Raw genomic sequence first — 23,343 nt, forward strand, 5'->3', positions numbered from 1 at the left:
TGCTTTACTTCCTCTCGTAGGGCGTAGTATACAAGCGATGCCTACACCCAATGCATTTCCTCTAGGTCACGACGTGGCAGACACTATTCTGCATCATATCGACGATGCCGCTACATTGTTCTCGTTCATCCTCTCAAGCAAAGCTGTTTTCGGCGTTTACAAGGACCACTCTATGTCGATCTTGCGCTCCGTCGCTGCCTACCAGGTTGGGCCTGCTTGGTCTCATGCTCTATCTCTGCTACGAATACAGTGTCAAGGCGAAACCACGGGTCACGCCCCCGAAGAACTTATCAGGCCGAATGAATTGTTCGGACTTGCCAGAAACGGACGCACCATATGCGCTCTGGAAGACCTCTTCAGTTGGAGGTACTTCCGTGTTTTGCATTGAGCAAACTACCTATGCAAACCTATTGTAACCTATTGTGTATTAGGCACAAAGACCACACAATACCCCAGAGTCGGCTCACGCTGGCTGAGTCATTCCAATTCCAGCGTGCAATGTACCGATACTGGAAGCTTTGTATCCTATTCGCGAACAACCATGAACGCTATCACGATACCGATTACGTGCCATTCAAACATCGGGGCTGCCAATATTTACAAGGTTGCCAGGATGCCGAGCTAGACGAGTGTGAGGCGATTGCGCGATTTGCGGAAGAGACTGTGAGATGGGCCATCAAAGCAGTCGAGTTTGATTCCGAGGAGTTGTTTCATAATACAGGTGAGAATCCGGAGTTTGCGTTCTCGTATAATTTGAGACTGAAACTGGTCATAGTCATGGACCAGGCCGTACAGGCTCGCGTAGCTGAAGGTCCTGAGATACTCGTGAAGTGCTATCAAAGGGCTAGTGGGAATGAAAATCCGAGTTCCGTTCTCCATTTTCTGCTTGGCGGACCATCTGTCTCCGATCGATTGCTGTTGAAAGAGTTAATCTTGAAAATGAGAGGGGAACGATATCCCAGTCCTACTCCTTGGACCACTCCTTTGCTTCTTCAGGGACGTTCGCCCCCGGCAACCTGTTCGTCCCTCCAGTCATTATCGCATCCGAATTACCATTGATCCTCTTGGTTAGGCGATCGTTGCCTTGGGCATCAAGGCGCACATGATGATATATGGAGCAAAGGAAGTACGTGAATATACTGGCTTATCGTGGTCTCGGATTGCTCACGGCGTTAGACTATGCGTTGCTCCAGGGCGTCATCGACGTAAAAGAACTCTGGATGACGATCCCCGCCCACCAGCGTAGCAAGCCGGAAGAGTACGACTTCGAGACATATTTCTCGTGTCGGCGACGCCGGATGGACGAGAGCATGATACGGGAATTGCGGGCGTGCCAGACCCTTCAGACTAGCCAAGACGCGCCCGGTTATTCTTGGGCAGAGGATGATTCGCTCTGTGAGCAATGTCTGAAACGATGTATAACCGAGCGCATAGTTCCGTGGTGGTCGCGCCAGAGGCTCGAAGGTATCGTGAAGTTTCCCCGAGCATCGACGAATGCCCGTAGCTGACATGTTGAATCCAGTGACTAAGGACAAGCGCCCTAATTGTCGTCACGGTTGGGGATGCAAGAGCAACGTCGACGATGAAGATCACGCATGTGCCTTCAACGTGAGTCCGAACACGCTGGTACATCGACATCGTCCGGCACGCTGCTGAGGATATAACAGCATTTCTGCGAGCCAACGCCCGACAACTGAGTTCAGAGCGTGGGACGATTGAGCGAATGTCGCTTGCACATTCGCCAATTGTTCATGGACGTCGCTAGCGCGTACAATGTATCAAACGATGAGGTGTCCGGCCATGCTATGCGTCTATATCAAGAAAGAACTATCCCCACACTCTTTCATTCTTGCAAGTATGTTCGTGTGCACCAAGCCGTCGTCTTTCTGCGCCAGTGCATACAAGCTCCGACGCCATCCCGTCTGAGGCCATCCGGCTCTGTGCCTTGTATGATGCGCCAGAGGTGAGGTATCGATGTAGGCTTCTATGTCGTTTGATAGTAAGTTGTACTCGTCGCGTACGCGAGCATCGCGCAGTGAGTCGTTGCTTTCGTGCAGGAGGCCTTGGAGAAGAAGCCACACGAGGAACGGAAAGACGCTCCTGTCCTTCTTTAACCAGGCAGCTCTTGCATGCGTAATTAGATTCGCGGTATCTAATGGTGTACTTCGAGTATCAGCTTTCCACAATGACCAGGACACGGCCAAGCGTACCACGCGACGAGTGCTTGGACGCGAGGTCAGGTTGCTCGTGGAGAGCAATGGCCCCCAGCAGTGAGATATCGAGCCAGTCGGGATCTTTCCGGTTGACGATCCCGTCTAAGAAGACTCGATAGTACGTGGCGCAAAGATCCGCATCCGGGTCCTTCATGCGAGCGTGAACGTTGCGGAGCAAAACCAACAATTCAAACTTGGTGGCGTGTCCACGAGGCGAGGTCCGTGCGTTCGCGAATGGTAGAGCATGCAACAAAATACGGGTGACGCGTGCCAACCCTCGGTCACGTAGGTGATTTTCGAGTTTGTTCAGATGATGATCGGGGAGGATAAACTTCTTGGAGGAGCTGCATCGAATTTCTTCTCGAAGTGAGTTCAAGCCGAGCTCGACGTCGACGGGGCTGTCCATCTGCCACGAAATGAACTCGAAAACGAAACGTAGCTGGCGTTCTCCATCGAGTTCAGCAACACAAGGAATGAGTTGATCAAGGATGTCATCGTCGGTAACGTTCTGGAACATCCAGTTCAAGACGTTGAAGTCAAGTTCGCAGTCTCGTTCGTGTCTCATGGTGGCTGGGTCACCGCGAGCGGCGTTGATAAGATCTATCACCACCATGGGCCATATCGCCGCAGCGATGCAGGTTCTGTAGATCCTGATCATCCAGGTAACCAAAGGGCCCCATATCACCGCGCTGAAGATGCTGGTAGACGATAACCTGCTTGATAAGAGGGTGTAAGTCAGATGTGCCATGAGTCCGGTCAGCCCGGCCAGTAGACGGCCGACAAGGGTGTTGAGGCTCCACACGAGGTCTAGTAGCCCCGCCACGAACAGCAGCAGCGCAGCCAGCAGCAGAATGGGTACCAATCCGATCGTCCCGGGTATATCCGATCGCATGAAATTATCGTACCGCTCCTGCCGCCGACGAACGCTATCCCGTTGAGATGTCGTCGTCCTCCAGATATCGTAGTAGAATCGCAGCTGGCTCTTCAGAATGATACAGAAGAAAGCAACTACCACGGATATGAGGAGGCTCGAAAACCAGAACGAGTTTATTCGAATGGACGACGACGAAGGGTAGTACGAATTCTGATTGGGATCAGCGAGATGAGGTGCTTGCGTCTCAGAAGATGAATTGTTTTGGGAATCAAGTCGCTGAGCGATGGTGTAGAGAAGCTGAGTGGACGTCTCTCCGTAGTCCTGTTGTAGATTCTTGTACGAATCTACGACGAAGGTCGTAACGACGGCCGAGAAGAGACCAGCCTGATGCAAGTTCATGATGAGGAACTCGTGTTTGTCCTGTGAGTGAATCTGACCCACGAAGACGAGCAATGAGTCTATTTCGTCTTTTAGCGATTTGACCATCTCGTGGTCATGATCTGAGCGAACGAGGTCCACCTCAGTATCATCGTCACGTATGGTAGCTGAGAGATCCTGACCTTTCATCACCCTGGCACATAGTGCCCATCCTACGGGATCCCGGGGAGCAATCCCTGGATGCGCCTCCGCACAAGTTGGATCAGCTTTGTGACCAGAAGGAGGTGGAGAGTGTGGAGCATAGTCGTACATCTAGCAACATACTGTAAGCAAGCCTCGAGGATACTACTCTGAACGAGACACTCACCTCGAGCGTCGGTGCGTCACTCAACCAACTATCTCCCGAAGCCGAGCGAAGTGGTCTACGATGCTTTGCGTCCACGTCAGATGTTTGACTCCGGCGCAGCATTCGGATGATTCACTCCACGTAGGTACAATGGGTATGGTGGCCTCAAGGGCACCGGATCGTCCTGTCATCATAGGTATGAGCTTGCTCGTTCTTCGAGGATTGACACAGCCGGTGGACGCACCATTACCCCAAAACCATTATTCGGGATCTTCCAATGAGAGAAGCTCATCTCTTGGGTATGAAACGATCACCGAGCAGAGAGTACGCCCAAGGGAAGAATAGGCGCTTGAAGGCCAGGTTACACACTCATATACGCAAGCCGTCTCCGCGTCCACCGGTTCGCGCCCATAAGATAACGTAGCGATCAAGATCAACCGCGGCCTGAATTTCGTTCCCGCTCATTGCGGCATGTGCAATTCGCCATCGGTGCAGAGATGTGGTGAGTGAGGCGGAGTCGGAAGAAAGCCATAAGAAGGCACAACACAGCTGCTGCGACTACACGTGTGCCATCGTTTCTATTGTATGCTGTGCTTCCGCTAAGATGCCAATGTGCTCATGATATTAATGTCAGATTCTTTGTATGATAAGATGACAGATTATCGGCACGAGCAAGGACGCCTGGCACTTGCTTTCCCTCCAGTGACGGACGTGGCGGGACCGCGTCCTCGGCGTGGGCACGACGTAGCCAAAAGCGAAAAGCCGTGCTGAGGAAGTAAGGGGCGCTCCTCCCGACATTCCCTTGCGGTGTCACATAGGACCGCTGCCATAAGAGCAAGGCCATTCAAGTCTGCTGATTAGGGCCGCGCCGACGTGCTCCGAAGATTTCAATGATATCTATTGGGCAGAGATGTGAGCATTACGGATTTGGCGCACCGGCGAGACGCCGAACCTTGTAGCCGTGCCTCCTTCTTCTGCCGCTGTGTTTCGTTCCCTTTGATACCGGAGAAGGCCTTGCGATGTCCAAACCTCAGCTTGAAACACGGATGGAGGTGCGCTGAGTTCAACATACCTCCTTGATGAGAAGCTTCTTGCGGTCCTGGATCTCGAGAACCTGCGCCAACGTCACCACGCCGTCCCAGACTGCAGGTTGGTCGTCGACCACTCACCTTGGATTCGACAGTATTTTCAGCTATCAGCTGGTATACATGAACCGGTTTCTTCTGGCCGATGCTACACGCGTTTCAGTCAGCGAACTGTCTCGGGTTGCACAGCTCGAAGCGACAAACCGGTTGCATCTGTCAATAGCTTGACTCTCGATTCCTTCCTGCCACCATCTGTGGAGGCCGTTAGACGCTAAAACAACAGATGGGTGATTAGAAGATGGCATACGGATCCATACTACGACGAGTCAAACGGAGTGAGTAGAAATGCAAAAGGTGATTGACGGGAAACCACACACAGATACACATTGTTTGCTACAGTCAGGTTGAGGCCGAGAGCGCCAGCCTTCAGGGAAATTAACATGACCTTGGGGTTTGCCACGCGGATATCGTCCTCAGTACGTGCCCTGGCTTTGGACTTGCCCATTGCCTTCTTATTCTTCGGCTCATCATCGCTCAGGAAGCCGTCATCATCGGTGCCGCTCAAAGCGAAATCCGAGTCGTCGCGATTGAGATCATCGTCGGCGAAGATGGCGTCGATCACGGAGGAGCTCCGCCTGCGCAAGCGTCGGCTGCCCGATTGGCTCCGAGTTGGCGGTGCAACTTGGGGTACATCCTCCTCTTCCATGGGTACGCAGAATTGCTCTAGTGTCTCCTTCCTGCGTCTGGCAGACATCTGTCCGTCGAACCGAACATAAGGTATCCTATGCAAGATATTCAAGACGAACAAGCGCGTCACAAGTTCGGTGCTTACCCTTGTTCGTCGAGTGCCTCGCCGATCTAGAAGAGCACACAGGCATTTAGGACGGATTATGCAGAACAACCGTCGATCTGAATTCTGACCTTATCAAGGAAGGACGTGAACTGCGAGAAAACTAGCGATTTCTCGGTACTCGGCGTCAGCTGGAGCAAATGTATAAGCTGGTTAATCTTGTCCGAAGGTCCCGCACGCAAGCCGGCAGCTGTATCATCTTCGTCGTCATCATCTACACGAACAGGCGCTTGCGTGAGCTCTGTGGGTGGCGGGGGTTCAATGAGGTCTCCCATCCCGAGAGGCCGGCGATCCTAGAAAAGCATCAGTGTCATTCGACCTCAACGATTCGACGTAAATTACAAACCATAGGGCACTTCGGATCGCGGGCAAGTACCTCGGTGATACTGACACGCTTATGTTAGCTTTGCTTTTCGAAGGGTTTATGATTCCTGGCCTTACCATGCGAGGCAGAAAGGGTGGCCGCAACCCGTAATCCTCGGATCGTTCAGAATTCCCATACAAATCGGACACTCCTCGTTGTCCTCGATCATCTGCGCCAACATGGACTGCAGCCGGGTCCGGTCCTGCGCCGTGAGATTCATGTTCGCCACCGGCGCATCCCGCCCGCCGTGTTCCGCCGAGTATCGGAGGTTCTCTAGGTAGTCCCGCGGTATCAAGCCAGGATGAAGAACCAACTGGCGCAGGCGTGTGAGCATGCTGAGCACGTTGCTCTGCGCTTGCGCGCCGCTAATGCGACCCTGCTCGTCCATAAAGCTGTCCAGGCGTTTGCTCGATAGTGACTCAATCTCGTCGTAGAGGGCCCTGGCGTCGGGGCTGAGGGTGACGGGAATGACGGTCATCTCAACCTATTGCATGGCAGATAATCAGTATGTGCGACGAAACCGGCATAATGGACTGACCGGTGGCAAGGGCACCAAGTGATTACCATTTTTGTCCTTCATTTCTTTGGTCCGGTGAATGCAAATCGATGACATCACGGCGCGAAGCAGTTCAGCACCAGAAGGATCGCCATCTTTAAGGGGCCTGATAATAAGGCGCTTGAACATGTCCTCGTTGTCGAGGGGAGCGCAAACGCGCAGGAAGGTTAACTGCCAGGACAGGTGATCAGCATGGCTTCATTGGAGTGCTGCGAATGAACATACAATTGAACCAAGATCCCTTGGAGAGTTGATCTGCGGAATGCGCGCTCGGATGACAGTATAGTTCTTGAAAATACCACGACTCACAATGGGCGTCCCTGTCAATACCCAGCGCCGCTGGGCAGCGAGCGCGCACACGGCCCGGGCCATCTTCGTCTTCGGATTACGGATTTGGTGTCCTTCGTCCAGGATAACTCTCTGACGTATGTAAGCGTTACATTATCATTGCCTCACTCGGGAGCTGTAGGTGCCCACCTTCCATTGCACGTCAAAAAGGGCGCCCTTAGCTGCGGTGACCTTCTTCTTCTTCTTGACTGGTTCGCCGTCTTTCTTGGGTTCGGGATGTTCGCCGGTGACGGTCTGATATGTCGTGATGACAACATCATACTTCTGCAACTCTTTCGCAGTCATATTTCGGCTTGAGCCGTAATAAACGCAGTGAGTAAGAGCACCAGGCACAACGTGATCCTTGAGCTGCGTTTCCCAATTACTGAGAATAGATAACGGCACGACTAGTGCATCTCTCAGCGGTAACCTCCAAGTTGGGAAAGATAAAACATACCGATCAACGTCGACCTTGACCATTCCGGGACAATGTCGCCTTGTGTTGCCATGATCCTACCCCAGTATTATGTCAGGTCCACGCCGCGGGGGACTATGCACCTACAGCGCAATCATCGTGAGTGTCTTGCCCTGGAAATTTTTTGACTTCGGGTCAGTAGTCGAAATTATGCAAGGGGGCACGAGCACGGACCAGTCCCATCGAGTCAGCATTTAGGCCGCCTCTTCCCAATAGTGGGGCATCCACTTGCGGTGTCTTTGTCGCGACTTCCCGTCTCGTTCAAAAATGCGCCATATCAGGAAAACAAACAACGACAACTTACGATTGAAATAGAAAGGCTACGGAACGCTCAGAACGTAGTCGACGACGATCTGATAGTTGCGACATACCTTCTGTGTGCCCTTCTTGTATTGCCAGAACTGCACGGGCTTATCCGCCTCTTTCTTGGGCAGCGTCGGATACTCCTTCGTTATGCACCACTGAAGCGCTTGACTCTGCATCGTGTGACATATAAGCCCTCACGCTACGACACCCCGTACGACAGCAAACGTACCTGATGCTTCAATAAATCGACCCGCAATTGCCCACTCGCCTTCCCGGGCGGACCGGGGTGCTCTGGCAGCCCGAGCACATCCTCCACTTCCTGACCACACAACGTGTCCAGCAAGCTACTCCGCCTCCCCTCATCGTCAACGCGCTCGAGCGAGCTGAGCATGCTCCGCAGCTCCTGCGCCTTGCGCAACGCTTCCTGCTGCTGCTCCCAAGCTGCTCGCCGAGCGGCCTGCTGTGCCTCAAGCGCGGCGCGTTGTGCTGCAGTCAAGCCGCGTTGCTGCGTCGCCGACGGCGGGGAGTACGCTGTCGAGCCGCCAGAGCCTCCGTAGCCGGACGTGCCGGGCGCCTGGGACGCACCGGGTACTTGGTGCACGACGTTAGGCCCGGTCTGGGGGCGAGCGAAACCACGCTGGCCGGGTGTAGCCCAAATCAGGAGCGGCTCGATCTGTGCGCGCTTGTTCCCTGGCGCGTAAAACTTAAGGGACATGGAGAGCGACCATTGTTGACCGCCGGACACTGATAAACAGAGCGGGGTCAGCGGACTCGACGCCGAAGAGCGGGGTAGAAAGGAGACGCACGGTTTCCGTCGTACATGATGCCGTCGACGGTGACCAGATTCCGGTCCATGAGCGGCGCAAGTTTGGCGGCAACCTGCCGGGGCAGGTGCCCGATCTGGGCTCCCGCGATGTTGCACACCTTGATGGCATTTCTATTACCTTATCATTCAGATACCAGCGATGTCGTCTGCATAAGGGCCATGGACGGACCTATCGTATTTGTTCGAAGGCTCACGGACCAAGCGGACCTGTTCACCAGGACCAACCAAACCTAAATCGACAGTTAGCTTTCAGCATATCATCTCGGAACGCATATATGCGTCGGGAAATACGCGCCGTCGTAGTACTGGATCCCTACAACGTTCGTCTTCATTTGGCAGTAAAGCTCGTCCACCGCATCTTCCTCTGGGCTGTTGTCTTCGACTCCCTCATCTTCTTGCACAACACGCCGTATACCTTGCGTCCGGTGGCCCGGCGCGGGAGTGGACGGCGTGTTAAACGTCACCGACTGCGAGGACGCGATAGTCGAAGAAGGCCCGGCGGACGGTGCAGATTGGGCGGCGAGCATCGCGGCTTTGCGCTTCTTCTGGCTCGGCCCAGGAGCTTCTTGGCTGGCGGCGGGTGCGGCGGGTTGGCTCAAGCTCGGCACTGAAGTTATCGAAGGGCCGGCCGGCGACGCGGACTGCGCTGCCAGCAGGGCAAGAGCCGCTGCCTTGCGTTGCCTCTGACTCGGAGGAGGAGCGCCTTGGCTGGACGAGGGCGCTGCGGAGGGCTGGCTCGAGCTCGGCATGCTGGGTTGGCTGGACGAGGGTGGCGCGGGCTGGCTGGACCCGGGCATGGGGTACAACTGGTCGACATCATGTTGTTTCGCGCTCTCAGGAACGTCGGAGGGATCGATTCGTCGGGAAATGACCGCGTTTCGTATCTTCTGCTGGTCTTCGGGCCTAAACGTCGTCTCAGCCGCTGTCGAAGAGGGGACGCGACAACATACCGCAGTAGATTGAATCCAGGTATGCGCTCGAGCTTGACCTGCGAGAGCTGCGCCAGGATTTCAGGAGTCACGCAGCCCCTGAACGGCGGATCAAAAGAAGCCAGTCATTCCATGCGCATTAGACCGTCACGGCAGACGTACCAGTGTCTCCATTGGACCATCTTTTCCATTCGTTAGCGCTTGGCAGAGTGCACGGCATAGTTCCTAATAGACGCACCTCTCCGTATTCTAGCGAGTGAGAAATGCTACCATACCGCAAGTCCCCAAGGCCGATGGCCGTGCCTTTGCATGGCGGTGGGCCATGGCACTTGGCTCGCGAACTTTTGCTATACTGCTCGTCAAAGATCAGCAGAAGGTTTTCCGAGTTGATTGATGAGCTTGCCTCGAGCGTATGGCTCGTAGCCATGATTGTGGTCCAAACTCAAACTGAGGAGCCGCGCCTTACCGAGTTACTCCCGTAGCGCTAGCCCATTACGCGAAACGTCACACGCGTCACCACGCGACTCACGTGGCACGTGCCTTTTGTCACTGCGTTACCGTGACCGGCGCCCACTTTGCGGCCCCTAAGCAACATTGCACAATAACGCGCGCTTCTTCTGGTCTTATCGACGCACCGGCACCATACAACTCAACAAATATCCCGCACACTATGCCACGCAGACATAGAGAGGGAGAAGAGGACGAAGAGGACGTCGACGCGCGGATGGATGACCCTGAGTCGAGCGCAGGCAGCCCGATGCCGGACGTGAAAGGGAAAGGCAAGGGCAAGGGCAAAAGCGTGCGCATCGGGGGGACGCAGTTTGCATACGACCCGGACCAAGATCCAGAGGAAAAGCGCCAGGTGCGGCGGAATTACCGCGCGCTAAACCAGGACTACGAAGGTGCGCTGCGTTTTTTCATATCCTTATAGAGAATAAAGAGGAGGGCCGGGATCGCTGACCTGCGACTGACGCCGGCAGGGGGAATCAACCCGAAGGATGTTACGACAGAGCAACTTATGTCGAAAGTACAGCAGGCCGACACCCTTTTCGAGAAAGGTAAAGTCCACTATCAAAACACCTCACGCATTGCATCGAGCACGAACTGATTATACGGTCGTCCAGTCCAGGCACCGCAAGAAGCGACGCTAGACTCGATGTTGCTCGTGCGGATGTCGAACATGGGCGCACACAAGGCGCGCGCCATGAAGTCGTCCGCGGGCGCGTTTGACGTCGACGACTTCGTAGCCAAACTCGTCTCCTTCATGGGCGGCAAGCGGCAGCTGCTGAGGGCTGCAGATGGCGAGGATGACGCCGAGATTGAGACAGACGACGTGCCGCTCGAGTGGGAGAAGATAGGCCGGCGCGCGCTCGCGAAGAGCCGACGGGTGCCGGTCATCGACTTCATGTGCGTGCCGCGTTTTCTCGCGTCGCGAGCGTGTCTGCCGGTGCTGAGGAGCGCTCCTCAACAGGTTGGGGCCCCTGAGCCTCGAGCAGAAGAAGCGCGCGCACACGCAGCGGATCAAGCTTGAGAAGAACAAAGCCGACGAGCGCAAGCCTCAGGAGATCCGCGAAGAGGATATCCAGAGGTCCGACAACGAGACCAGCAAGAACGTGGCCCAGGTATGTTCCCACCAAACGGAAATTTCAACTCAACGCACTTACCTTCACCTTTATCTCCTACGTTGTCCTAAAGCTCGAAAACCTTCTAAATGAGATAGGCGACCCCGTCAACCTATTCCGGTTCTTCATCAACCCGAACGACTTCGGCCAGTCCGTCGAAAACCTGTTCCACCTCTCCTTCCTCATCCGTGATGGCAAGTGCGCGCTCGAGACAGACGAAAGCACGGGAGAACCGATGATATGTATGTCCTGCTCTCCGCTACTCACGAAACCCTAACTGGGGACACTGACCACCGCTCGCCGTTTCTCAGTCGCGTGCGAGCCGCCGACAGCCGATGACTACAATGACGGCCTGAAGAAGAACCAGATCGTGTTCGAGTTCGACATGCCGACGTGGGAGGTTCGCCATTTTCATGCGTTCTGCTCGCCCATGAATCGCCCTTTTGACCTACATCTTGGTAGCGGGCCATTGAGGCGTTCAACATCCAACAACCTATCATCCCACATCGCATGGTATCCGAAACGACTTTCGGGAATACAGGCTGGCACGGTTGACCCGGGCCAACTTTCATCTTCCTCCGCCCACCCCGATCTTGCTTTGTCTCCGCATCACGGCTACTGCCGCTTCCCCACGCAGTGGGCCACCACCTCTGATACGTGTATCCCACTCCCTGCTGTACATACAGGCATCTTCGCCCCCTCGCATGTTACTACTGCTTCATAGTGTTGTATTGTAGACACCGGTATATTTATCCCTAGGTTTCACAGTACGTTGCGCTAATGCGATATCAAAGGCTGATAGACGATATATAGACTGACGATGCAAGACAGATATCAAGAAAACATGGATGACTAAGAAGGAAAGTGTATCAATAGGGTGCTGGGATTAGCAATGTGTCCGGGGTGCAAACGGGAACTTCAGTTTCCTAATAAAAGTCATGCGGCAGGGTCAGATTTTCTGAAGCGCTGCGGGACGAAGGGTTGAACTCACCCCGAATCGTCGTAGATCCCGTAGCCGGGCTCCATGTCGTCAGAATAAATGTGGGCGAACCAGCCTATACCGCCTCCGACGACGCCCTTCAGATATTCGCAGTGTTTGTCCAAGAGGACGTAGTAATCCTGCATTGAACATGAACAACCAAAGATCAGAGAAGGTATGCAAGCCAGGTATCGCAATGACGAACATGTTCATTCTGAACGTTCGAAACGGCCAGAGGACTGTTAGGTTGCACACTGGGCGAGGTCACGGAGGGCCAGCCGTTCTGAGGAAACAAACAATTTTAATAATCGTTCAGGAGCTCATTGTGGAACGATCAAGATTCCCGTGAACAACTCAATCACCTCGTCGAAGTACATCTTCTTACCCTTCCCGTGCTCGATGAACCAATCCAAGTCGTTGAGGACTAGCGGCCACGAGTTATTCGCTGGTTACAACAGTGGTGAGCGTACTGATCTAGCTTTCTGATGGGAAAGTCACTGCGTTACCTGTGGACGCGGTCTGCGCGAAGAACGGCAACATGTGGATATTGATCGAGTCGATCGCGTCCAACACGTCCTGCGCCCCGCCTCGCTCCTGGTACCCGTACGCCAATTCGGATCTGAGTGGCACAAACGAAAGCAACGCCTGGATCAGTCCTTCATCTGAATGGGAAAGCACAGCGCATACACGGTGACGGGGATTCCGAGCGACGATAGGTTCGCCTTCGCGAGCTGCACCTGCTCCGCGAGCTGCACGTGCGGCAGGACGTTGTCGAACAGCGGCTCGGACCCGAATTGTAGCACCCGGGTCACGTACTTCGCCCTCGGATTTGAGTGGAGGGCGCCGAGCAGCGTGTCCCGGCGTGTCTCCCATATATCCGACCCGTCAAACCCGAACTATCACCCCCCTCATCGTTAGTCGGGTAAAATGGGGAGCTAGAGACGATGCTTCACCCATATGAGGGCATGCACGCCGACGCCGGCGGTCCAGGCGGCGCTGACGATATCGTCGTAGAATCCAGCGCGATCGCAGGCGCCATATAATCTATGTATAGGAAACAGTCCGAGCCGTCAGCCGCACTACGTTCGCGCAGTAAAATAATGGAAGGGCGTACTGACCGCACGTAACGCCCATTGAAACGATGCCGGATGTCCAGGAACTCTGCCGTAAGCTCTTTCAAGCTCTGGCCTAAAAACAGATAATTACGAGCGTTCATTCAGAGAAACGTGATGAAAGAACGAACGAGCGCTCACAGGCAGTGACCTCGTAGCTGAAGCCGACGAAGGCGTATTCCGTCGACGCATCGCACCACCAACCGTTCAACGATTTGGGTGTCGCCGACGGCATCCGGAATCCCAGGGCGGGGAAACACGACGTGGCTCTGGAGTCATAGCAGCTGTCAGCGCGCACAAAGCTGACCATCCATATCGACGCCGAGAGCACGCATAGCAACAGCGAATGAAACATAGCGAAAGCAATGTACCTGCAAGGCGGGGTTCGGTACCTCGCCCTCGAGGTGTATATGTATATATAGGGCGCGAGGCATGCATAGAAATGCCATGGCGGTCCAGATGGACACCATCGGCGCGCCGGCGCAACCCTGACTTCGCTGTCGAAGATCGTCCACCCGGCCGCCAACGCCGCCGTAGCAGCTGCACTGTCGGGGAAAACTCTACGCCCAAGCCGGCATTTTCGCGTCCGGGAGCGGCGGGATACCATATGATCTCGTTCGATGCACGCATATCATATGGAGAAGCAGTCTGAGAAGGAGATGGAGAAGGGGGCATGAATCGAACGCCAGATTGCATTATATCCGCAGGTTGAAGTCCTGTAGAACGGGATTCACAAAGTTCAGTGCCGCGGGAAGACAGGTGACCCAATATGGCAACCCTCGATGTCAGTTCCGTGACGTCCAGTATTAGCGTTTGCCTCTCCCTAAGTACGGAGCTCCGACGTCGCGGAAGGAGCTCGACGCTTCACCTTCGAGGCAACAGCACCAGTCAGAAAACGCACGTCTTAGGGAGTAAAACTTCAATCAGAGGTATGTGATTACGAGATGAATGGGAGATTATCTTCAGATGTCTTCGAATTTCTCCGGGCCACGCATGTTACGGCAAATTAGAAGGATGGACGCCTAACGGTAAAAACTCATGATCTTTAAGATAGGTTCTCTCCCATTCCATCTTTGATAGCTTCAGTGAGTGATGTCAGTACGATTCTTGCTGCAGCGAAAAGAAGAAACTCACATGATTGAGGGCCTCGACGGCGGGAAGTATGTTCATGTGGTCAGGAACACCACCGTCGTTCTGATACCGGGACAACCATGTAGTGAGCGGTGTGTCGATGGCCCATAGGGAGGCCGGCCCGAGGGAGGTGGGCTTACCAGCTGCACCTCGTCTAGATCGCGCACGGCGAGCCGTAGATCCGCAGGAACCTGCGATGGGAACACTACAACATGTACGGGGGGTGTGAACGGTCTCACGGACGCAACGCCACCCGACATGGCCTGTCGTTCCGGTTCTTAAAAATTCACGCGCATATTAGAGCAACTGGCGTGCTTACCAGGGCGAGAGAAAGCGCGGTGCGGATGTTGTGGCGGTCCCCGCGCGCTTCGGTCCCGACGAGGACGAAGAATTCCCATACGCAGTCAACTACGAGCACCGATGAACGCAGCGCCCGCTCGGCCGATACGAATGGGACGTGGTGCGCCTGAAAACGGGATTCATGAGCGGACGTTCGTCTACGGAATGAGCGCAATACTGAGGCACGTACCACCTCTTTCGTGCCCGCATCCACTCGCCAGACTCGTGGGTGGGGTGACGGCACGTCCGGCCGCCACCTCCAATGGTGGGCATTCGCATATTCTGGCTCACCGAGCATCATCCAGAACATTTCGTCGTCATCGTCGACGCCCTCGGTAAGCACCGATACCGCCTTCTGATCGTTGGCCAGCGATCGTGCATACGCGGCCGCCGCCTCCCGTTCCTCCCCGCGCGCGCCACGGCCATGCCACACGTAGACGTTGTCCAGGATGGTCAAGCAGTAGCTAAATGCGGAACACAGATTACGAACGTCCTAATGTGGAGGTGCATCAGGATCGTTGATGGTTATTAGATTAATTAGAATGCTCTTACCAGGTCATGTTCGTCAATGAGAATCGATCCATTGTGCAGGCGAATGAGATGCATGGCGGTATTGTCCGATGACCAATGCGCACGGGTTCCCTGGCGCACCGCCAATCGTCCTCCCAGCACGGAGAGCAGCTCGGAAGGTTCCTGATACTGATTGACCGGCACCTGTGTTCATTACAAAGAGTCGGGTCAAAACCGCGGTGTCGAAATAGGCGTACCGATGACAAAAGCAGGGCTTACCATGGTCGTGCCATACCGCTTCGCCAGTTCTTGAAGCTTCCGCTCCTCCGGATTACCCATGTGCGCCTTCCTCCCCTTCCACGTCCATAGCTGCGTCGTGACCAACCCCGTGCCCTTTGACTTCGCGCGATGGATGACCGCGATAACCTCCGTGTCGTAGAACACGTACGGACTCCGCTCCTGGTCGATGGGGGTGGCGGTAGATCCGGTCACAGCCATGACGTCGACGGACACCGTAGACACGTCCGCAGGAGGCTTATAAGGCGTCATGCGCGCCTTCAACAGCGCGCCAACGTTGAGACGAGGCAGTGGCTTGTCGACAAATTCTAACCCCGAGCACTGTATCAGAGAAAAGTCTATGAAAGGAAGCTAATGACGAGAAACTAACCGAAATGCACAATCCCGCTGGCCCGCTCATCCTGTGCTGGCTCGTCCACGACAACGGTCTCAACAAAACCTTCCATCCGCGATGCAACCTTCGTCGCCATCGTCTCCGGCTCCTCGTCCTCGTCTGCAATCGGTGTCACGCTCATCTTCGCAAACGTACCTGCAGGCGTGCCCGACGGCGTCCTCTCCTCCTCTAAGGGCGGCAGCGCGAACACCGCGTACTTTTCGTAGCTCGACCTGCGCTTCTCCAGCGCCGGTGGGGGTGGCAGATGCGTCGGAGCGGCCGCTTCGGCATCCGGTTGCGACGTCTGCCGGCGCAGGATGGGCGACTGAGCAAGCTCGGCCTTCGGGCTCTCCGGGCTCGGGCTGCGCGTCGTCTCGGGAGAGCGACGCGCTTCCTCTTGGAAGGCCTGCGCGACGTCCATGACGCGCGCGCGCGAGCCGGTACTCGGAATCCGGCTGTGGCGGATTGCGGGCGATTTCGCGCGGGGTGGTTCAGGCTTTGGTGCGGGCTTTAGTTCGGGTTGTGGGACTGGTGCTGGTGCTGGTGCCGGTGCCAGTGTCGGTTTCTCGACGGGGGTTTGAACAGAGGTATGCGCCATCCCCGGGAGTGCTCGTCGGATTCCGTTGCTCTCGGTCTTCTTGAGCGGCGGTGGAGGGGGTCCGCCCTGTCCCAGCTGTTCGTAAGACTTGCGGTGCACCATCGGCTTGATGCCGATGATGGGCTGCTGAGCCCACCGATCCACCACCGACGGCTGCGTCTGGGGTGGGGCTCGCATAACTGGAGGCGAAGTTCCTGTGGGCCTGGGATCGTTCGAGAGTTCGGCCATGATTGCTGGTGCTGATGTTACACCCAAGCTTGACGGGGCCGGCGTCGGGGCCACTGCTGGTTTCGACATCGATACAGGTGAAACCGCAGACGTCAAAGCACGACCATCCTTCTCCGGTGCCTGGGATGGTGTTGAGGAGCTCGCACCCTTGCCTTTGCGCGGTTTCTTGGCTCTGTCTTTCGTCGGCTGAGCGGAGGCCAACAACGAACGATCAGCATGAGCCAAAAATCCCGAAAAAAAAAAAACATCGATTATCCATTAAAAGTTACGCACATGGCTCAAGGGCCGCGAGTCTGCTACAGGCAATGCTGAAGACCCAGACCCGCTCCTGCCCGACACCGTCCCCGACCTCACGCCTCTGGCCACCCCAAATTCGTCCGCGTCTGCTTCCGGTTCGTGGATGACGGGCGTGCGCGGTCGGGAGGTGGGCGTCTTCGAGCGCGGTGGCGTTCCGCCGTCGCCGGTCTTCATGGGCTTGATGTACGAAATGAGCGTGTTCGACGATCCCGGGCTCATGTTCTTCGCTGTCGTCGTCGTCGTCGTCGTCGTTGGCGGCGTGGTGTTCGGCCTCGCCGGGGTGTGCGTGCCTTCCTCACCCGCGAATGGCGACGCGGATGCCCTCGTGGACTTGGCCTCAAACGGACGTATGATCGCAGGCACCGTCTTCGTCGGCGACACGTCCGCTCCGAATGACTTGCGCACGGGGCGTGTCGGCGACGCAGGTGGCGGCGGGGTAGACGGCGCTGCCGCCGCGGACCAGCGCTCGAGCACGGACGTCTTCTTCCCGGCCGCCCTGCCTGCGCTCCCGCTCTCCTGCGGCGGGCTCGCGCCCGACTCGAGCTCGAGACTCGTGCGCACCATGTTCTGCACGAACCCGCGACCCTGCAGGCGCGACAGGCTCGGCGTCGGCGGCTTCTGCTGCGGCGCGCGGAGGAAGGCAGCTGACGGACTCGCGGCAGGCGTCGTCACCTGAGCCGTGTAGGGTGACTGTTTCGGCGTCGGCTGGATCGGGCGCGAGAGCCCGGGCGTGGTGACGGGCGAGCGCGTAGAGGCCGATGGCGGTGTGCGCGGCGCGGAGTCGGCGGCGGTGTGCCGGAGGGATGTAAAGGAGGTTGGGCGGGAGGACGGGGGCGTGATCGGGTCCGGGGATCTGGCGAGCGCGGGTGGAGATGGATTGACTGGATTTGCTGCCGTTGATGAGGGCTCTGGGCTTGTGGTACGGCGGGATTCCATCGTCGGAGGGAGCGAGGATAGGGAGGATACAATCGGTGGCGGTTGAACGGGAGACTTGGCGGTGGGCGTGCTGATTGTCCGGCTTCTGGGTACATCTCGGGCACTGAGTCCATTGCTGGCTTTCGGCGCGGCGGGTTCCTCGAGTTTTGCTAGGTAGCGCTGCGTAACAGCAGGGACGCTCGTCCTCCGTTCCCTACCAGCATTGAAGGATGATGGAGTGGAGACGGGTGAGGTAACTTCACGTTCCGATGCGCGGGATCCAGTCGTAGTGGAAGCATTTGCCGTACCCGGCATGGCTATACGTACGGAAGAGGTAGGTTTGGGCTCTGGCGTACGAACGGGAGAACCCGTGATTGGAGGTTTCGTCTTCGTCGCCATGCCCGGCATCGCGACCCCGCCTCGACCGAACACGGGATGAGGAGCGCTGATATGCGTCCTTTGCTCGAACTGCGTGGGGTCGTGGGCGTCTTGTTGGGCGGGGTGTCTGTTGAGGCGCGGGCCGGTAGCGCGTCCTCCCATGAATGCGGCGAGCGACATGGGCTCCGATCTGCTCTGTGAGGAAGGAGTAGACGTTGTGTTTTGCCTGGGCGGTAGTGGAGATCGAGGACGTGGCGATGTGCTCTCCTTTGGCGGACCTCCGCCGATGAGCTTGCGCAGCGCGTCCGATTGATCTTGTTGCCTTTCGCCGGGCGATTTCGGTTCGTCCCTCATCACGTCCGTAACCGGTGTGCCCGGAGTATTGGGAGTGCTAGCTGTGGTCGCAACATAATCCATATTCAGAAACATAGCTGAAAGCCGAAATCGCATATAGTAACACCGACCTATCTCGAAACTCTCCGGCCGTCCCATCTGACCTCTCCTACTTAGCCGCTTCATTCTAGACTGCGCAATCTCCTCCTCAAGCCTCCTCTGCTCCGCCTCGTCATCTTCGTCCACCTGGCGCTGCAATTCCTTGATTCGGCTCGCCCATTCCGCAACGCCTGCCTCGGGTTTGCCCACGTCTATGCTCCGTCTCGCGCTCATCGATGGCGTGAAACTCATTGGCAGGTTGCTTGCAGTAACATGAGAGAGTAAGCCGCGTGAACCCGCTCGGCTGGTCTTGTGGTATCAGATGTATTACGACCTCCAATTGGAACCTCAGAAGCCTCGAGCTTGCAGCGTGCGCAGCGGCATCACCAAAGGACCACGGTCTCGTGATCCTTCAATGATCCAATGGGCGTCGAAGAGCGCTGCATGCTGGGTGCACTCTGTTCTACTTCCAACTTCAAATCAAACAACACACAGTGAATCATAGAACTGATATCGAAGCAATGCTTTGTCTCGGTTTCATCGGCTATGCGCCGAAACAACGCAGTGCGCAGTGGGTGTCTCGGAAAGAATATGCGATTACTAATGTCCTCTGTATTGGTCGTAGTCCCTGGGCGAAATATCTTTACGTAGGTAGCAGTCCGTGGCTCCGAAGCTTTGACGCTAAGAGTGTGTATGCAACACGCGCTCCCACTCACGCAAGAACCGCGAGGGCGAAGGCAACGGCGACCACGCCGGACACAGCAGCGCCCATGAGCCCAGCCTTCGGCACGACGAGCGCGGACGCAGCGCTCTTGGTGGACGAGGCGCTCGCAGAGGAGGCAGTCACCTCGACGTTGGAAGGCATGGTCCCATCTGCGCGTGCGAAGAGTGCACGAAAATAGGAACGTCGCATGAGATCAACGCTCGTCACGAGAGAAGAGGCGCAACGATCATGCGACGGAGAAGAAACGCACCGGTGAAATCAAAGCCGCACTGCGACTGGAGGGTGGACTGGGTGCTGCCGACGAGCGAGGGGAAGTTTTTCTCCGCGACGCTGTAAGCCGCCTTGGCGCACGGCGTGCAGGTGTCGTTCTTCGGGATGCTGGCGGCATTGGCGACGATGCCACTGATTGACGAGATGATGTTGTTGACGCTGAGTGTGCCCACGACCGTCTGGAGGTTCGTGAGCTCCTCAGTGACACACATCGTGTTGTTCTGGGTGCTGCAACGATCAACATTCCGTCAGTATCATCCCACTTGCAAAATCGCCAGAAACATACTCCTTCAGACAGGCGATCTGCCTAACGGTGGGGTACGCCTGCTGCACGATGCTTGAAATGCTGGAGGCATCCAAGCCAGAAAGACCGATGCCTTGGAGGTCGCTCGAGCACCCGCTCGTGACGTTCGTGACGATTGCGTTGAGCGTGCTGTTGCTGCACTGTGCATCGCTGCACATGCCGGTCACCCACTTGTCAATAGGTTCAACGAGCGATTCATTCGCGCTCGTGGTGAAGAGCCCAATTAGCGCCCCCGCATTCAAGCACGAAGCCGCATCCTTGTTGGCGACGATGGTCTCGAGCGTGGTCAGGCAGTGGGAAGAAAGACTGGATTTACAAACACGTCCGTCAATGAAATGGAGAAGGGACGGAGTGACACGCACGATTGAGCAGACGCGAGACCAGCTCCGGCAATGAGCGCACCAAATGCAACGGCTTTAGCAATCATGATCGTGAAGAGTGGGTGGTGGTAGAAAGGTAAAAGGCGAGAAGGATCCGAGAAGATATGACCAGCAATTACAAAGGGGTTTTTGAGTCCAAGCTCGGGTAAATGGTGCAGGGAGAATGGATCGCGGGTGGTCCTCGCCGGACTCACATTGGTGAATGCGCTGCGGAAGAAGACACCGGTGCGGGGTGGCGTGTGATCGAATCAGGCGGGGCAGTGAGAGCGGGCGCTGTCAGGCGCTGTCATGACGAGATGCACAGCGTCGTCATGACTCGACATTCACCCGACATTGATCTCAGTTCAATGCGACTTGTAATCACTTTCATGTCAGGCCGGATCCTCGACATGGGTTTTCCTCTTCCACCGAGTTAAGTCGCCTGAGGATTAGCTTCCTTCCGTGTCCTTTGGAATCATACAGGCTTGCAACCGAGCGCTGTGCAAGCATATGTAAATGTACACTCCGTTCATCACCGAGCGCAGTCGTTTAAGCATCGCCGCCTTGTGGACATCCCGTTGTGATCGGCTGCTTGAGACCGCGGGCGGAACTGCGACTAGGGACCAAGGCAACAATAATCACGGTGAAGATGCCATAAGAGTTAGACGCTCGGGGGGAGCTGAATGTACCATATCGTATCACTATAAAACATTACAGTCCATTATACAAAGTTAATGAGTTGCTTCAAATCAATATACAGTGTGCAAAGGGCCATTAGCAGTACCTATCAATCATCGTCCAAGGAGCTCGATTTCTCATAACAAAGAAAACATTCTGATCACGAGCACGAACAAAGCGGAAGCCAACGCGCCTGTCGACAAACGTGCCGACCTGAACCCCGCCGACTGTATCTCGGCAGGAGCCGAGCCTACGATATCGAATGCATCAGTGGACACGAAGGGACGTGGTGTTGAGGCACAAATAGTTTACCTGGTGCAATACCGCTTCCACCCGCCGTGGTGGACAACTCCGCAAAACCCACGGCCGGTGGGTTCGAGGCCCTGAACACGGTGTACACGTTCTTCTGCAAGGGATGTACAGGTGATCACAGTCACCAACTCGAAATATTTCTCCGTGTACATAAACATGCGACACATACCAGGAACGTATCGCCAACAATCCATGCAGGATTGCCGCTCCCACTTGGCAGGTTCGAGCCGGCCGAGATATCGAACAGCGCGCCTTGGCACGTCTCCCCCTTCTGGTCGAGCTGCTGAAACTGCATGTCCTCCTCGCTGATCGGCCAATCGCGCCCGCCAAAGTTGAGCGTTGCGTTCAGCTTCGTGCTACAAGCTATGTCGCCATTGTGAGACGCCCAAAATAGGACATCGTGGAAGGGATGACGTACGATATGACCAGAAGCCCTGATTGGAGCCTCCCAATGATTGCGAGCCGGGGACGGTACTCCAAAAGTTCGTGACATCTTGAGAGGGACCGCCTATAAGAGTCGTGCCGGTGTCGATAGCTGCGATCGCGCTGTCTCCTGTGGATATCTGCACAGTCTGACCGAGGACCGTAAGCTCTGACGATAGGGTTAATCGCCACTCTTGCATAGGATGGTCCAAGTAATTCACTTACTACTCATTTCCAAGAGCCACCACGATGCACTCAGTCCAGAGGGTTGATTGATATACTCGATGTCGCCGGAGAACAGACTCGTGTTCGCAGTTCCGAGGGTAAACACCCCACCAGGCTGCTCCTGGTCGCTCGACGTCCGCGATGCACGCGCGAGCCAGAACGACATCATCGGCTGGTCGAGCAGATCGTTGTTCACAAGTGTCTGCCACCACGGTGTGGCCTTCGTCGACGATATGCTCTCGAACGCAAGTCCCATGATCCCGCTCACGTCAGCCTCTCCAGAGAAGAAATCCTGACTGATCTGATCGGCGACGAGGAACGTCTGGTCCGTGACGGTGAAGCCGGCGAGCTCGACGGAGTCGGTACCGAGGGTACCGCTCACTTGACCAGACCCGTACGGAATCGTGATCTCGCCCTTCGAGATCGAGCCCGACGGAGTGCTGAAGCTGCTGCTCGCACTCGAGTCGAACGTCGGGGCAGACGTCTGACATCCTTGGCAGCTCGAGGCCGGCAGCCAGAAGTCCGAGGATCCTGTGTCTAACACGACCAGGAACTGCTTCCCCGGCGTTCCAACGGTCGCTTGCGCAACGTAACTTGCATCGAACCCCTACACGCACGAAGGAGGCGCGTCAGAGCCTACCAGAGAAACGATGCGCTGAAATGACTCAATACGTCATACCTCGTTCATGATCGCCACGCCTGCCGTATTCCGCGCTAGTCGAGGCCTGCTGGCCACCGTTGGGTAACCATACTTCGCCCTCGCATGGTCAGCATACGCCCCCACTCGTTCAGGCGTCCACTGGATATTTCGTCGGATCATAGGCAAATGCACCGACGAGCCGCCGTTCGCATCCATCGAAGGAGGGTGCGGCGAAGCTTGCGCCAGAGCAGCGTAGACGATCAGAGATGCCAGGACCAGGTTCATGACGGGTTCGCGACGGAGCAGATGGAGGGCAAGAGCGGACGCGTAGCAGTGCTATGTATGCAGAGACGAGCGTGTTGGGATCCGAGAAGAAGGCGCAGAGACCTTTGTCCGAGGTCATCGCATGCCGCAACGCAGCAATAGAAAAACGCGCTCGGTCTGTTTGGTCATTCACACCAAGCATGCTGCGTGCCGGCACCCAGAGGGCCGTTGTACGGCCGGCAAGATCAGATTCGGTGCGATGACACGAAGGGGACCAGGGGCCGAGATGAAACTGTCCTAAAGTCGTAATGACATCGACGTAATGAATGAAGCTGCATAGCCAGGGACTGCGCACTCGGTACTAAGTACAGATGCTTGGTGACGTATCCTTCCAATTCATAAAA

General features: G+C 56.0%; 9 protein-coding genes across 9 annotated transcripts; 2 read left to right on the forward strand and 7 right to left on the reverse strand.

Annotated features, from left to right (window-relative positions):
• Window positions 1-37: 37 nt before the first annotated feature.
• On the forward strand, window positions 38-1,697 carry PUNSTDRAFT_131674 (uncharacterized protein; the record flags this gene model as incomplete). The annotated part of the gene is made up of 5 exons (XM_007380974.1): window positions 38-205; window positions 1,073-1,126; window positions 1,194-1,464; window positions 1,523-1,608; window positions 1,668-1,697. 5 exons carry the CDS (start codon window positions 38-40, stop codon window positions 1,695-1,697), a joined length of 609 nt encoding a protein of 202 aa, XP_007381036.1.
• A 1,545-nt stretch (window positions 1,698-3,242) lies between these two features.
• PUNSTDRAFT_98625 (uncharacterized protein) lies at window positions 3,243-4,296 on the reverse strand (the record flags this gene model as incomplete). Its single annotated transcript, XM_007380975.1, has 6 exons — window positions 4,056-4,296; window positions 3,948-3,995; window positions 3,833-3,895; window positions 3,648-3,777; window positions 3,529-3,587; window positions 3,243-3,471 (listed from the first exon to the last, which is right to left on the reverse strand). Coding segments are annotated over exons 1-6 (576 nt in total), but the record flags the coding sequence as incomplete, so codon positions are not given.
• A 359-nt stretch (window positions 4,297-4,655) lies between these two features.
• Window positions 4,656-9,127, reverse strand: PUNSTDRAFT_111629 (uncharacterized protein; the record flags this gene model as incomplete). Its single annotated transcript, XM_007380976.1, has 23 exons — window positions 4,656-4,708; window positions 4,764-4,824; window positions 4,884-4,925; window positions 4,981-5,044; window positions 5,101-5,148; window positions 5,274-5,678; window positions 5,729-5,754; window positions 5,818-6,039; window positions 6,093-6,132; window positions 6,188-6,594; window positions 6,649-6,837; window positions 6,892-6,921; window positions 6,976-7,086; window positions 7,144-7,400; window positions 7,451-7,506; window positions 7,556-7,581; window positions 7,643-7,716; window positions 7,773-7,788; window positions 7,840-7,944; window positions 8,004-8,518; window positions 8,581-8,711; window positions 8,770-8,830; window positions 8,896-9,127. The coding sequence occupies 23 exons, from the start codon at window positions 9,125-9,127 to the stop codon at window positions 4,656-4,658; spliced, it is 3,171 nt and encodes a 1,056-aa protein (XP_007381038.1).
• Window positions 9,128-9,421: 294 nt separating this feature from the next.
• On the reverse strand, window positions 9,422-9,956 carry PUNSTDRAFT_63180 (uncharacterized protein; the record flags this gene model as incomplete). The annotated part of the gene is made up of 2 exons (XM_007380977.1): window positions 9,422-9,514; window positions 9,675-9,956. Coding segments are annotated over 2 exons (375 nt in total), but the record flags the coding sequence as incomplete, so codon positions are not given.
• Window positions 9,957-10,286: 330 nt separating this feature from the next.
• PUNSTDRAFT_62925 (uncharacterized protein) lies at window positions 10,287-11,706 on the forward strand (the record flags this gene model as incomplete). The annotated part of the gene is made up of 7 exons (XM_007380978.1): window positions 10,287-10,431; window positions 10,510-10,592; window positions 10,659-10,936; window positions 11,001-11,151; window positions 11,225-11,393; window positions 11,463-11,551; window positions 11,614-11,706. 7 exons carry the CDS (start codon window positions 10,287-10,289, stop codon window positions 11,704-11,706), a joined length of 1,008 nt encoding a protein of 335 aa, XP_007381040.1.
• A 331-nt stretch (window positions 11,707-12,037) lies between these two features.
• Window positions 12,038-13,477, reverse strand: PUNSTDRAFT_98632 (uncharacterized protein; the record flags this gene model as incomplete). The annotated part of the gene is made up of 9 exons (XM_007380979.1): window positions 12,038-12,077; window positions 12,143-12,270; window positions 12,336-12,413; window positions 12,493-12,575; window positions 12,637-12,749; window positions 12,818-13,026; window positions 13,084-13,174; window positions 13,249-13,318; window positions 13,384-13,477. The coding sequence occupies 9 exons, from the start codon at window positions 13,475-13,477 to the stop codon at window positions 12,038-12,040; spliced, it is 906 nt and encodes a 301-aa protein (XP_007381041.1).
• A 718-nt stretch (window positions 13,478-14,195) lies between these two features.
• Window positions 14,196-19,036, reverse strand: PUNSTDRAFT_83145 (uncharacterized protein). Its single transcript, XM_007380980.1, has 11 exons — window positions 18,773-19,036; window positions 18,254-18,703; window positions 16,992-18,187; window positions 15,890-16,904; window positions 15,502-15,827; window positions 15,265-15,426; window positions 14,903-15,205; window positions 14,693-14,839; window positions 14,514-14,636; window positions 14,377-14,436; window positions 14,196-14,322 (listed from the first exon to the last, which is right to left on the reverse strand). The coding sequence occupies exons 1-11, from the start codon at window positions 18,990-18,992 to the stop codon at window positions 14,239-14,241; spliced, it is 4,086 nt and encodes a 1,361-aa protein (XP_007381042.1). The 5' UTR covers window positions 18,993-19,036; the 3' UTR covers window positions 14,196-14,238.
• A 416-nt stretch (window positions 19,037-19,452) lies between these two features.
• Window positions 19,453-20,563, reverse strand: PUNSTDRAFT_98637 (uncharacterized protein; the record flags this gene model as incomplete). The annotated part of the gene is made up of 4 exons (XM_007380981.1): window positions 20,401-20,563; window positions 20,017-20,344; window positions 19,715-19,955; window positions 19,453-19,613 (listed from the first exon to the last, which is right to left on the reverse strand). The coding sequence occupies exons 1-4, from the start codon at window positions 20,463-20,465 to the stop codon at window positions 19,453-19,455; spliced, it is 795 nt and encodes a 264-aa protein (XP_007381043.1). The 5' UTR covers window positions 20,466-20,563.
• A 502-nt stretch (window positions 20,564-21,065) lies between these two features.
• PUNSTDRAFT_118871 (acid protease) lies at window positions 21,066-22,998 on the reverse strand. Its single transcript, XM_007380982.1, has 6 exons — window positions 22,715-22,998; window positions 22,036-22,642; window positions 21,806-21,979; window positions 21,557-21,750; window positions 21,388-21,481; window positions 21,066-21,325 (listed from the first exon to the last, which is right to left on the reverse strand). Exons 1-6 carry the CDS (start codon window positions 22,958-22,960, stop codon window positions 21,213-21,215), a joined length of 1,428 nt encoding a protein of 475 aa, XP_007381044.1. The 5' UTR covers window positions 22,961-22,998; the 3' UTR covers window positions 21,066-21,212.
• Between the last annotated feature and the right edge of the window lie 345 nt (window positions 22,999-23,343).

Source organism: Punctularia strigosozonata (assembly GCF_000264995.1).
Source record: "Punctularia strigosozonata HHB-11173 SS5 unplaced genomic scaffold PUNSTscaffold_3, whole genome shotgun sequence".
NCBI lineage: Eukaryota > Fungi > Basidiomycota > Agaricomycetes > Corticiales > Punctulariaceae > Punctularia > Punctularia strigosozonata.

Excerpts from the sequence above, each read along its gene's own strand:
- PUNSTDRAFT_83145 (XM_007380980.1), bottom strand. The coding sequence starts at position 18,992 with ATGAGTTTCACGCCATCGATGAGCGCGAGACGGAGCATAGACGTGGGC. Across the intron at positions 14,840-14,902 it reads ATGCGGGCACGAAAGAGGTG|GCGCACCACGTCCCATTCGT; the intron begins GTACGTGCCTCA and ends TCCCGTTTTCAG. Across the intron at positions 14,637-14,692 it reads CCGCGCTTTCTCTCGCCCTG|GCCATGTCGGGTGGCGTTGC; the intron begins GTAAGCACGCCA and ends CCGGAACGACAG.
- PUNSTDRAFT_118871 (XM_007380982.1), bottom strand. The coding sequence starts at position 22,960 with ATGAACCTGGTCCTGGCATCTCTGATCGTCTACGCTGCTCTGGCGCAA. Across the intron at positions 21,482-21,556 it reads TTGTTGGCGATACGTTCCTG|AAGAACGTGTACACCGTGTT; the intron begins GTATGTGTCGCA and ends CATCCCTTGCAG. Across the intron at positions 21,326-21,387 it reads TGGAAGCGGTATTGCACCAG|GCTCGGCTCCTGCCGAGATA; the intron begins GTAAACTATTTG and ends TCGATATCGTAG.